The sequence below is a fragment of the Sus scrofa genome, chromosome 12 (assembly GCF_000003025.6).
Source record: "Sus scrofa isolate TJ Tabasco breed Duroc chromosome 12, Sscrofa11.1, whole genome shotgun sequence".
Taxonomy (NCBI): domain Eukaryota; kingdom Metazoa; phylum Chordata; class Mammalia; order Artiodactyla; family Suidae; genus Sus; species Sus scrofa.
In genome coordinates this window covers 46,506,701-46,520,471 of record NC_010454.4, presented here as the reverse complement: position 1 = coordinate 46,520,471, position 13,771 = coordinate 46,506,701, and the positions used below count along the sequence as shown (strand labels likewise).

The 13,771-nt window shown below is 36.7% G+C and overlaps 1 protein-coding gene across 1 annotated transcript in view; it reads right to left on the bottom strand.

The window, feature by feature from the left end:
• Positions 1 to 13,771, bottom strand: part of CPD (carboxypeptidase D) — a 70,830-nt gene that overhangs the window by 12,561 nt on the left and 44,498 nt on the right. The window contains exons 9-14 of the mRNA XM_003131786.4: positions 10,570 to 10,672; positions 9,952 to 10,094; positions 7,819 to 7,988; positions 5,836 to 6,159; positions 3,880 to 4,075; positions 579 to 714 (exon numbers count right to left, since the gene is read on the bottom strand). Of these exons, the coding sequence (XP_003131834.2) occupies positions 579 to 714; positions 3,880 to 4,075; positions 5,836 to 6,159; positions 7,819 to 7,988; positions 9,952 to 10,094; positions 10,570 to 10,672 (1,072 nt within the window). The remainder of the gene's footprint in view (positions 1 to 578; positions 715 to 3,879; positions 4,076 to 5,835; positions 6,160 to 7,818; positions 7,989 to 9,951; positions 10,095 to 10,569; positions 10,673 to 13,771) is intronic.

The following is a 13,771-nucleotide window of genomic DNA, read 5'->3' as shown; positions in this document are numbered from 1 at the left end:
ATTTTCAGAAATCAGGGTGTTTTTTGCAACACTGTTTGCAAGAGTAAAAAATTAGAAACTAAATGTTCATTTGTAGGTAAACTGTTGAATAAATTAGAGTATTACAATACATTAATAGCATACTAAAATGCCATTCATAAGAATATTAGAGATCTATAAATACCGAAATGGATAGATGTTGATGACGTATTCCAGTGAAAAAAGTTGCAGAACAATGTGTATAGCTGATTATCCTATTTAAGTAAATCAGGCCCCTTCATATCAACATACGTATCCATTGCATGTGCGTGTACATATATGAGGGTAGAAAGAGAGAATATACATCTCTGTATGGCTAGTGATGGGCCCCGCCCCCAATATTCTTGATTGGATTTCTAAGAGAAAACTTGAACTACTGTTGCAAATGAAAAAGAATAAAAATTTGAAAAGCTTTCTAGATGTCTCTATTCATTTATACTGCCCATCCTAGACAGGAAAGCACCCCATTACTCATCTATGAAATAGGATCAACCAATCTTCTAGCAAAGAGAAATAATACTATCTGCAAAGTACTTCAATGGCCTAAAAGTTAATCTTACTTGTGAAGTCTGTATCCAGGTCTTTTCCACGAGCATTTGTCTGTCCTATCTTTGAAGTACAGTCTTTCTCCTGAGCTCTCTCTCGCCCATCTGGATTTAGAGAAGGGACAATCACAATTCTAGTCCTGTCAACCAACTAAAACAGAAACAGAAATCAGTGAGTTTATTAGCTTTACGGGGAATCAAAAGCTATGTGCCCATGCCTCAAACACAAGTCTTTAGTGTTTGTGTTAAACACAGATTTAAAAGACAAAGCTAAATAAATAAAATTCTCTCTTGTTCCAAATAAATTAAAAAAGAAAAAGGAGTTCCCATCATGGCTCATCGGAAACAAATTTGACTAGCATACATGAGGACGCAAGTTCGATCCCTGGCCTTGCTCAGCGGGTTAAGAATCCAGTGTTGCCATGAGCTGTGGTATAGGTCGCAGACGTGGTGTAGGCCAGCATCTGTAGCTCTGATTCAACCCCTAGCCTGGGAACCTCCATATGCCGGGTGTGGCCCTAAAAAGACAAAACAAAACAAAAAAAAACCCCCACAAAACCCCCAAAAAACTGCACAACTAATGCTCCCAGAGATCTCCCAATAAAACTTAAAACAAGGGTCAGAAACCACTGCCTGTAGGCTAAATCCAGCCTGCTGCTTGCTACTGTAAATAAGTTTTATTGGCACACAGCCCTGCCCATTCCTATGGCTGTTTTTGTTCTGCAACTGCAGAGTTGAATAGTTGCAACACAGAACATCTGTCCTACAGAGCCTAAAATACATTTGTATAGCCCTTTATAGAAAAAGTTTGCTACCACTGGCTTAGTTCAATAACAATAATGGTAATATTGTATTTCCAGATTAAAAACTGGAACAAATAATTTGACAAATATCAATTTACATCTGGAAACAATGAGAGAGAATATTAAAAAAAAGTAAAGTAGGATATTTGTCTTACCCATAATTTCTGCCTCAGAAGATTCATATCTATAGATGTTAATACTGTCATATGGGGCATGAACTTCTGAAATAATTCATCCTATGTAGTTCTAATAGTAAATCAGAATAAGTAACCCTTGGTTTATTTATTCTGGTAAAGTAGTCAGTAGCTTGAAAATATATTTGAGATCCTTTGATCCATTTATTCTTGAATCTTTCCCCCGAGGGAGATTCTTTTCCTAAAGTAAATATACGCTTGGGCCTTACCACAGTTCTCTGGGTATGCGTATATTTTCTTGACCTCTGGCACTGGGCTCAAAACAAATGGCAATATAAAGTGATCTAAACCTCATTAGATGAGTAAGGCAAATTCTCATAAACTAGGAGTTTTAAAATTCCAGGTAGATGTTTTACTTGGGATATATAGCCTATCACGACTATAACATCAGTAAGTAGCCAATCTTGCCACATATTAGAACAAACCACAGAGCTTTTAAAGGAATACTGATGCTTCTGAATGGGACCCAGGCATTGGTATTTTTTTTTAACTTGCCAGAAGTTTCTAATGTATAGCCAAGGTTGAGAACCACTGTACTAGCTACTCTCCCATTTTAAAAAAGAACAAAAAATCCTTTGAAATAATACTGCAACTCAGATGAAAAAGTCAATGATATCTGTTTTGTTGAAGATGGGAAAATTATTTTTGGTTAAGTCTGATTTAAGTTCATCTCACCTAATCCCTAATCAGGACATCAATTCTTTCCAAAATTCTTTCAGGGGAGGCAGAATAGTAGAACAGAAGTAGTAGTTCCCGGGCTAGGGACTGAACCCACACCACAGCAGCAACCTGACCCGAGCTGTGGCAATGACAATGCTGGATAATTAACCCACTGCACCACAAGGGAACTCCAGCATAGGCTTTAAAGTGAGACATGCTTGGGTTTAAATCCCGGCTTTACCACTGAGTAGCTGTGTGACTTCCTCTAAGTTATCAAACAGCTCTGTCTCAGTTTACACATCTATAAAATAGAGATAACACAACTGTAGAGCTGAGGATTAAATTATGATGCATGTAAAGTACTCAGTATAATACCTAGCACATAGTAGTTATTAAACAAATATTCATTTTTTTTCCCCTTTCCTAAGTTCTGTAGAGACAGTGCCAGTTAATGAGTGTTCTAGATGGATATACTTTTTCCTTCCTTTCTCTAAGACAGCACAAAAACTAGATTGCTTAATCATAAATGATTGGCTTCAGGATCAAAGTTCTTTGCTGTAGTCAACAGATGACTAAAGTAGGCACTCCTATACTGCTTTTTCTAATATCGCTTAGCATACAAAATGTCCCAATAATGTTGTCATGTTGTCTTTCTTTCTTTCTTTCCTTTCTAAAGACGTTTTTGTTTTATTTTTCATTTTTGGCTACACTGTGGAAGTTCTGGGGCCAGGGATTGAACCTGTCCTATAGCATTGGCCTGAGCCACAGAAGTGACAACACCGGATCCTTATCTCACTGAGCCACCAGGGAACTCCAATTTCATCTTTATTACATGAAAAGAAAAATTATTTCTCTTTCGTCTCATTTTTCTAGTATTGCAATCTTTATTACTTTTTCCACTATGCCTCTTAATATATACAAAGAAATATATTAGAAAAACACTATTAACAATGACTATATATACCAAAGTCCTTTTTTTTTTTTTTTTTTTTTTTGTCTTTTTGCCTTTTTTTAGGGCCACTCCGTCAGCAGATGGAGGTTCCCAGGCTAGGGGTCTAATTGGAGCTGTAGCCACCGGCCTACACCAGAGCCACAGCAAGGCGGGATCTGAGCTGCGTCTGTAACCTACACCACAGCTCATAGCAACGCCGGATCCTTAACCCAATGAGCAAGGCCAGGGATCGAACCTGTAACCTCATGGTTCCTAGTCAGATTCATTAACCACTGCGCCATGATGGAAACTCCTCAAAGCCCATTTTTAAAGAGTAAAGTTTTTAATGCCCTAGAAGTATAAAATCTAACAGGAAATACAATTTTTTTTTGTCTTTTTTGTCTTTTCCAGAGCCGCACCTGCGGCATATGGAGGTTCCCAGGCTATAGCTCCAATTGGAGCTGTAGCTGCTGGCCTGTGCCAGAGCCACAGCAACAACAGATCTGAGCTGCGTCTGTGACCTACACCACAGCTCATGGCAATGCCAGATCCTTAACCCACTGAGCAAGGCCAGGGATCGAACCCAAAACCTCATGGTTCCTAGTCGGATTCATTAACCACTGAGTCACGACGAGAACTCTTAATTTTATTTTTAAATGATGAGTTGATATCAGTGCATCACTGAGCTTTTTCCTTTTAAAGCATGTCAAAACGGGCTATTCTCTTACTTGGGTAACAGCTGGGTTCTTTTTGTAGTTTAGGCAGAGAAATTCTGCCAGAGCCAAAAGCAGTTCAGTTCCAACTGGAGCATTTCCATGGATACCAGCAACAAAACGAATCTTTGGTTCTTCAGGCTCAGATACATTGGGCTTATTGGAGATTTCAAGGGACCAAATGTGACGGTATTCAGCACTCTGTCCCAAACTTTCAAAAACCACAAACAGAAAATCAGCAATAATCAAGCATTATGTTAATGCCACCTTATAGACTTTAAAAGCAGAAATGAAAACAAAATATGAAAAATCTTCAAAAGTTTTTAAAGAGTAAACCTTTGTGTCGGAATACTTTAAGAAAATCAGGTTCCCGAGATCAAAGAAAGTTGCAGATGTGAGATACTAGCAGACTTAGGAAAGATTATGATTTGTTCAGCTTTCTCCAAGTTCAGTCATTCTCATCTCATTTTTGCAACACTTACCTAATCTTCTGTAATCTACACTACTCTTTAGTTACTATATGTCTTTTAAATGAACTCACTTAAATTTTTATTATGGAAAAATTTAAATATACACAAATGTGGAGAACCTTACTTTTAAAAACTAAATTCACTTATGTCAATAAGACATTTTATACTTTAAATGCAATGCCAGAATCACAGTCAAAATTAATTTAAAAGTTCTGCTTTTTTCTGATATAAAGCGAGAGTTACAAGAGATAGAAAAAAATACATTGGCATTAAACTGAGAAGGATTAGTAGACTAGACAAAGTACTATCATGATGCTATTTAATGTCACCTAGCAACCTTTGGAGGACCATCTAAAACTGTCTTGTGTCCCACCACTGGCAGGTGTTGCCTATGTTGGGGGGAAATATTTAACTAAAAAGTGAATCTTGAATTGAAAGGTTAAAAAAACCTTAAATGAACCAAATAAATGGATAGCAAAAATCATGTCCAATTTTTTTGTATGTTTTAAAATAAGAAAAGTTTGTAACCTCTATAAGATGTCACTAAGATGAACAATATTAAAACCTGACCTGTGCAGAAAGGTTCAAGAATCAGTAGAGGAAGAGAGGTAATTGGTACTGTGAAAGTAAATGTCATTCTTTGCGACTATAGGCATTATAAACCCGTATTTGGGAAGCTAAATTTACTGGTAAGATTAAAGGGACCAATGAAGGCAAAAAAGTGAAAAAAGAAAAGGCCAGATAATGTTCTTTAGACTTATAGTAGAGAATTATAAGCTCAGGACAGAATGTAAAGTAAAGGCTCTGCAATAGGCAAATAACAGGAATCAACAAATCAAAGAAATAATTTTGAAACAGTGAAAGTCAAGGCAGAGAAGCCCCAGGAAGTGAAGCTAAAGGATGCCTTAGTCATCGGTTTTGCATAAGCTAATACTACATGTTTTTCCAGAACCTTCATTCACATATGTCCCTAAAGCTTCAGGGAACACTGACTGAGTAGAGACTAAAGGAAAGAAAATGACAGCCAACCAGGCTTCATTTTCTAATTTGAAGAAAAGGTTAAACATGATCCCTGATAAGTGAGCTCATAGTTCCAAATCTGGATCCCTTGCCCTCAGCAAAATAAAAGAAACTAAATAATATTGAGAAAGAACATGAATCTGCAGCTGAGAAGTGGAAAGGGTTTTAAAATCAGTCAAAGTAATCATTAGAAAGAATGATTTTACATTTTCTGGAGGCACAGGCCACACACTGATAATCTAATGAGGAATTCTGCCCCAGTGCTTCTCATAAAAGTTTCCAAGGTTCATTGTTAGAAAGATCTCCAAGCAAATATGTTTCAAGATAAGTAAACTCCAACTCTTTACACATTCAGCTCCCAAATATTTCTAAATAAACTATAAGCATCATTTAATGTGGCTTATGCTGAATGTAACCAATAAGAAAGAAAGAAGGAAGGAGGGAGAGAGGGGAAAACAGGCAGTAAGAAGGTGACACTTACTTGGTAAGATTTGTAATATGTGGATAGTTCATCACAAGTCCTCTCAGAAACTCTGATAAGTCCTTGTACGAATGGTATCGATAAAGAGCCAGATTTGAGGAGGTGCGTAATATGAAGCCTTCCAAACCATTCTCAGCTGACAGGTCTTTAATTAAAGTTTCAAACTCTTTAGTGGTTGGGTCGCTGGCATCATCAGCGTTGGTGCTGTCCCCCTTGCCTTTCTTTGATTCATTGTTTGAATCTGTTGAAGATCGAACAAGTGTGAAGTTGACCTGAACAGCACCTTCACTCTTTACGGTCACATTCTTGGTAACGGGATTATACCTGTAATAGAGGAGACAGGTCAGAGCCACGTTTCTTCAGCTGGAGCACCTAAGCTCTGGGAAAACAGAGGTATGCAGAAGCTATGTGAATCCTTGAGATAAATGTGGTGCATCTCCCTAAAGGGTCGAATTTTTAACTTTGTGAGAACTTCAGATGTGTTTTAAACATTAACAAAGACAAGATAAGAATAGACTGTAAAATATAAATGAGCTTTTAAGATTAAATATATGACTTCAAAAGAAAGCTTGTGCTTGCCATGGATATTCCCATATTTCCTAGAATCAGAATTCACTTGTCTGCCATCAAGGCATGGCTGAAAAAGTCTGAGAAGTGCTAACCTACGACATTCTCTACCAAATGCATCATTCTTGCCCCATTTTTCAGGTAGGACCTTAGTGCTTTGGTTTTTCCCATACTATGCCAAAACCGAATAAAAACAAAAAACAAAACAAAAAAACAGAAAAGACCTCTTTGCTCATTAAAGTTCTAACCCATTAGTTTACAGATCACCTGATGTTTGTAAGCCTTTTTTTTTTAAAAGGTATCAATAACTACAAATGTTTCCATGTATTTGCCCTTACTTCAATGAATGTTCAAACCAACTCTTCAGAAATAAGATAGCTGGGGCGGGGCGGGGGGGGGCAAGTAAGTACTCTGTGGGAAACACCCACCTGTATCAAAACATAAAAAAGAAAACTACAAGAGGGTAAAAATAATAAGTTTCAGACTAAAGAGTCAGGTGGTTCCAGTTCTAAAGGAGGGAAAACAAGGGAAATTAAGTCATAAGTTAATTTTTGCTCTTTTTTTTTGAAATTGTATTATTTTATTAAGGAATCCACTTCCGTCAAAGCTCAGATTGAGTTAACAGTAGCAATACCCCACTCTGGACTTTCTGGTTATAACCACTGTCTTCTTCCTCTACCATAACTAAAAACCAGAGTGATGAGGTCCCAATCCCTGCCTTCCTATTCCTAGAAGATGCCAAAGCCAACTATGTAAGAGGCTTTTTCAGAGGAGAAGACAACTCTGATTTATGAGGCAGATAGCAACCCCAAACCACAGACAGGTTGGCACCTGTGCAGCCCTCAGTGGAAATTTTCTTTTTTTAAGTAAACATATCTTTGTGGTAGGAAAAACTGTAAAAAAAGATGAAAATGACATTTCTTAGAGAATCAGCAATAAGTAAGAACATCTTACCGATGCAAGAAGGCAAAGATACAATAATAATAAAAAAAATAAGTGTCTATGAAAGAGTTTTAAAAGGGACAAATATAAAGTGGTGGTATTTTTTGGATAACATGACAAGAAGTATGCAGAACAGAAGTCTTTTTTTCCCAGCTAATAAGCAGTTCCCAGAACAGTTACCCACAATGAAGGAAATCACTATGACTGTACATCTGGGCAGGGGGCAGGTGATCTGAGAGCATGAAGGTAAAAGAAGCTACTGTTCAAAGTGAATGATTTCACAGAGTTCTTACATCTGATAGTTCACGTACTCACTCTGCCACTAGAGGAGAGTTAAATGTGTAACCAACTATAAACGTCTTGGCATTAAACCCAAGGTTGGTTGGCCTCTACAGGGCTTTCTGGCAATCATCTTCCAGAAAGGAACTATGTTTCATCTCTCAGCACTCAATTTCAAAGCAGTCAGTAACTCACCCTCGAGCAGATGCTGTGATTTTATAAGTTCCTGGAACCAGGAGACGCCAGTAATCACCAGTTTTGTAAGTAGTTACTGGGTGATTAATTTCAGCAACACTAATGGTGGCATTTAATATACCTCTGCCATCGGTGGCATCTAGGACGAATCCTTTGACACCCTGATGAACCTGGATCAGGTAAAAGGACACTTTATCAGATTTTATTGGTAAAGATCATCATCTAATTATTTGGAGAGTTCACATCCAAAATAACAGATTGTTAACTAATGTAAACACATGGAAAAAAGAGGAGTTTAGGAACTCAGAGTAACGCTAAATGTAACTGCCCATTAAACAAAATACTGGAGCTTCTGAAACACTAATTTTTCATAAGTTAGGTCTGTCTTTATCATGAGGAATATAAATAACTGTTTAAACCTTAGCACCAATTTCAGAACACAGGACATTTTACCAGAAATCTGGCCTGGATGCTTTAAAAAGGAAATGTAATTTCAAAAAAATAGAAGGACTATTCTAAATCAAAGAGAGTAAAGATATATAATAATCAAATGCAATGCATGAACTCTGACTAGATTCTGGTTCTAAAATATAGCTAGAGGTTGCAGCAACGTGGATGGATCTAGAGACTCTCATACTAAGTGAAGCCAGAAAGAAACAAACAAATATTATATGATATCACTTATTTGTGGAATCTAAAATATGGAACAGATGATCCTACCTAAAAAAAAAAAAAAAAAAAAAAACCAGAAACAGATTATGGCCAAGAAGAGCAGACTTGGGGTTTCCAAGGGGGAACAGGGAGGGAGTGGGATAGTTGGGCATTTTGGGGTTTTTTTGGCAATGGGATCCTACTGTACAGCACAGGGAAATGTGTGAGACTGGGTCACTTTGTTGTACAAAAGAATCTGACAAAACATTGTAAGTCAATTATACTTTACTAATAATAATAATAAATAAATAAATATAGCAAGAGAAACATGGGGACAAGAGGAGGAAATTTGAATATGGAATAGGTATTAGGGAAATTTTTGGAATTTCTATTAATTTTCTTAGGTGATATAATTGGAGATGGCATATAGGAGAATAACTATTTTTTAAAAGATGTATTTTAAGAATTCCCATTGTGGCTCAGTGGTTAATGAATCCGACTAGGAACCATGAGGTTGTAGGTTCGATCCCTGGCCTTGCTCAGTGGGTTAAGGATGCGGCGTTGCTGTGAGCCGTGGTGTAGGTTGCAGACTCGGGTCAGATCCCGCGTTGCTGTGGCTCTGGCGTAGGCTGGCGGCTACAGCTCCAATTAGACCCCTAGCCTGGGAACCTCAATCTGCCGAGGGAGCGGCCCTAGAAAAGGCAAAAAGACAAAAAAAAAAGATGTATTTTGAAATATTTAGGGATAAAATATCATAACACCTGCAATTTACACTCAAACAGTTCAGCAAAAATGTATGTATACATGTGTGTGTATATATACGTATGTTATAAATATATATATAAAATGCAGCAAGATATAAAAATTATCAAATCTAGATGAATAGTAGTGTTTATTATGTTAGTCATAATTTTTCTTGATGTTTAAAATTTTTCAGAATAAAATGTCTTAAAAAATTAATATATAAACTCACAGTCTTTATGCCACTTGACTCAGAAGAAATTAAGCAGAAAAATACTGGCACAAAGTATTAGATTATCCTAATCATTTTAACCACTATTAGCATATTTCTTATAGACTTTACTTATAGGCCATCATGCATATCCAAACAAAAGGAAATTAATCATTTCATAGTAAATCAATGGCAAAAGAAAAAGAATGACATGTACCCTTAGCCCATCTTTCTATCACTTGACAAATCTGTAGGTATGTATCCAATTTATAGTAACCTTTTATAAAGGGTAAAAAGTGGCTACCAATCATTAAGAGCAAAAAAATCATCACTTTCAACTCTTACCCAGGCACAGAAATAAACTCATTTATGTACATGAATTTTCTAGGTAAGTAGACTAAAACCTGAATTGGTCAAAATGGAACTCACATGGGATGTATTCTAAAACCAATGCATGAAAACCACACATACAACAAAAAAGTCTTCTTGCTCTTGGGAGAAATTTCAACAGTGCTCCTGAACAGTCTCACCTGTTTCATAAACTGGATTAGAGATCTTCTATTCTGTTCCCAAAATTTTGGCAGATCTTTCTCAAATGGGTATTTTATGCAACCTAGTTCAATAGTCACTTCAAAACAATTTGTTTGTAAATAGTTCCAGTCCTGCATACCACCTGGAAGATAAAAATTTTATACCAGTTACTCTAAAGAAGTTCTAACTAGCTCAGATCTCAAATGGTAAGCAACATTCCTAATAAAAAGCCAAAATCATCTTTTATCAGCACAGTTAAAAACTGATAATGCATTCACTTAAAAGCTCTTTGATGTCTATGGTATAGATAAAACATCTGTACTTCCACATTCAAGAATTCAAGTGTAGCTCAAACTCCTCTTATTAGCATATCTAAGGTTATCTGCAATACCAAGAGGTAAAATATAATACTTTCGTCAAGTTTTAGAACATTATTTTTACTCAAAGTGCACCAAATATAAAAATAGTTGAAAAGGTAATTTAGATGGTTTAAACTATTTATATAATATTTTTAAAATAATTCTTTTTCAAAATTAGAAAATCAGTAACAAACATACCATTCAGGGGGACAGAAAATCCATCAAGTTATATAGCCTTGATATAAAAGAATGTTTTACCTGGGACATTGTACCAACTAGCTCCATTTGTTATTCCATGAGGAAAATATTCATTAGGGTACATATTTTTGCAAGGTCTACCTTGAAACATCTGGGAATTTTCCTGAAAAAAAAAAAAAAGGAATCTTTACTTGTATTTGTTTGTATCTGTGTCAAAAAAAAAGGGAAGGAAAGACAGGAAGAGTGATCGCCAGCTGGGTATATATGGGGGTAAATGGCGTGATGATGGGAAGGAGAGAGACTTTTCAATGTATAGCTTTTTATGCCTTATAAAAATGTTGAAGGCTTCATTTATTACTTGTAATTACAAGTCATATAAAAATCCAACCAACCCAATTCCTCTCAAAAACAAAACAGTTCATATTCATACTTTCATTTCATGTTCTCAAGAAGCTTCAGGTCCAGAAAAGGTAATTCACATACAGTGGGGAGTAAGCATCTTTTTTTTTTTTTTTCTTTTTAGGGCCACACCTGTGGCATATGGAAGTTCCCCAGGCTAGGGGTTGAATCGGAGCTGCAGCTGCCAGCCTATGCCACAGCCACAGCAATGTGGGAACCGACCCATGTCTGTGACCTACATCACAGCTCATGGCAATGCCAGATGCTTAGCCCACTGAGGGAGGCCAGGGATCAAACCTGCATCCTCATGGATACTAGTCGAGTTCATTACCACTGAGCCACGACAGGAACTCTGGGAGTAAGCATCTTTCTCTGACTTTCTGGGGACTAAGAGAACCCCTCTGTGTTTGGACTGCACTGTACAACTATTTCATCCTGTTACAACTGGCTGCACCTTTTTCTTCCCTAAAGACAATGCACTACTCCTTAAAATGGTTTGTGTCTCTCTGTCCTTGGTATCTAGCAATGTCTAGCACGGCACATGTACAACTGCTTGCTCAGTAGAGAGTAAGAAAAACTGCCATAGAGGCACACACACACAAACAAAACAAAACAAAACAAAAACAACCAAGAAACCCACTATTGGATGCTAGAGGAGAGAAAGATTATTTCTAACGAGGGTGGCGGGGGAATTTTCCTGAGGAAGCTAAGCTTTGAAAGATGGTCAAAACTTCATTTCTCTCTTTTGTAAATAGAAAAAAAAAGTATGAAAAGGTGTAAAGAGAAAAATAATTTCTCATTTTTCTATCACTGAGAATTATTTAACTTTAAAAAATATAAACAACCCTCTTTCATAAACTTAACATAACAGTGACGGGCTTATGATCCCATCACCCTGTTATCAAATGAAGGTTATTATTTTAGGTTGTGGAATATTTGTGTATGTGCTCTTTTGCTCTCTGGCTTTCCCACTAAAGACTTCTATGTCTCCATCTCCATTGGTATCTATCCAGTCAATTATAAGTTATATAGATGTACTACTGTACTAATACAGTATGTATATTACAAGTCTACATCAAATATGAAACATTTAAAGGGTAAATTAAAAAACATAAATAGCATTTCTAATATATTCTTCCTACATCTTAATGGATCATCTAGTATAAATCTCATTCTAGACACCAAAGCTCTAGGCAATCACTGTTAACATTTTGACTTTCTTCTCAGAGTACTAAGGAACCAATGAAGATTTCTGATGGAAAGGTAATATATGATATATTCATGGCTCTAGGAAGATTATTCTGATAACAATGTGAAAAATGGATCAATGCCAGGGAGACCTATCAGAGTACTACTGAAATAATCCAAGTGAGAGATAACAAGCACATGAAAGGTTGTGACAGTTTTATTTTACCATGTGTATTTTACTTTCTCCTTTAATTCTCACTATCCACTTTGATAACTTTTTAAAAACCTAATTAAAATTTTTGTCTTTTTTTTTTTTTTTTGCCATTTTCTTGGGCCACTCCCATGGCATATGGAGGTTCCCAGGCTAGAGGTCGAATCGGAGCTGTAGCCGTCAGCCTACGCCAGAGCCACAGCAATGTGGGATCTGAGCTGCATCTGCGACCCACACCTCAGTTTACAGCAATGCCGGACCCTTAACCCACTGAACAAGGCCAGGGATTGAACCCGCAACCTCATGGTTCCTAGTCGGATTCGTTAACCACTGAGCCACAACGGGAACTCCAAAAAACCTAATCAAAATTTTTAACGCAAACAGTTTGACAACTTAAAGATGACTGGGGGTGAGGATGTAGGTGAATTCTAACAAACATTTACAAGAGTTAATATCTATCCTTCTCAAACTGTTTCAAAAAACTGCAGAGGAAGTAATACTTCCAAACTTATTCAATAAGGACAGCACCACCCTGATACTAGAACTGGGCAAAGACATCACAAAAAACAAAATCACAGGCCATTATCACTGATGAACATAGGTACAAAAATCCTCAACAAAATATTAGCAAACTTAATCCAACAATACTTTAAAAGGATAATACACCATAATCAATTAGGATTTATCCTAGGGATGCAAGAATTTTTCAGTATTGGCAAATCAATCAATGTGATACAACACAGGAGTTCTCTTGTGGCACAGTGGTTAAAGATCTGGCATTGTCACTGCAGAGCTCTGGTCACTACTGTGGTGAGGGTTTGATTCACAGCCTGGGAACTTCCACATACCACAGGGGTGGCAAAAACAAAAAAAAGAAAAGGAAAGAGAGAGAGAGAGAGAAAACAGAGAGGGAGAGAAGAAAAAAATGTGATACAAAACATTAACAAACTGAAGAATAAAAACTATATGATCATCTCAATAGATGCAGAAAAAGCTTTGGACAAAATTCAACATCCATTTATAAAAACTCTCCAGAAAGTGGGCACAGAGGGAACATACTGCAACATAATAAATGCCATATATTGCAAACCCACAGCTAGCGGTGAAAAGCTGAAAGTATTTCCTCTAACATAAGGAACAAGCTAAAAATACCCACTATTGCCACTTTTATTCAACATAGTATTGGAAGTCCTGGCCACAGCAATCAGTTAAGAAAAAGAAATAAAAGGAATCCAAAATAGAAAGGAAGAGGTAGAGCTGTCACTGCAGATGACATGATACCTTATATAGAAAGTCCTAGAGATGGTACCAGAAAAAATTACTAGAGCTCATTAATGAATTCAGTAAAGTTGCAGGATACAAAATTAATATACAGAACATCTTTTGCATTTCCACACACTAACAATGAACTATCAGAAAAAGAAATTGGAGTTCCTGTCATGGTACAGTGGAAAGGAATCCGAC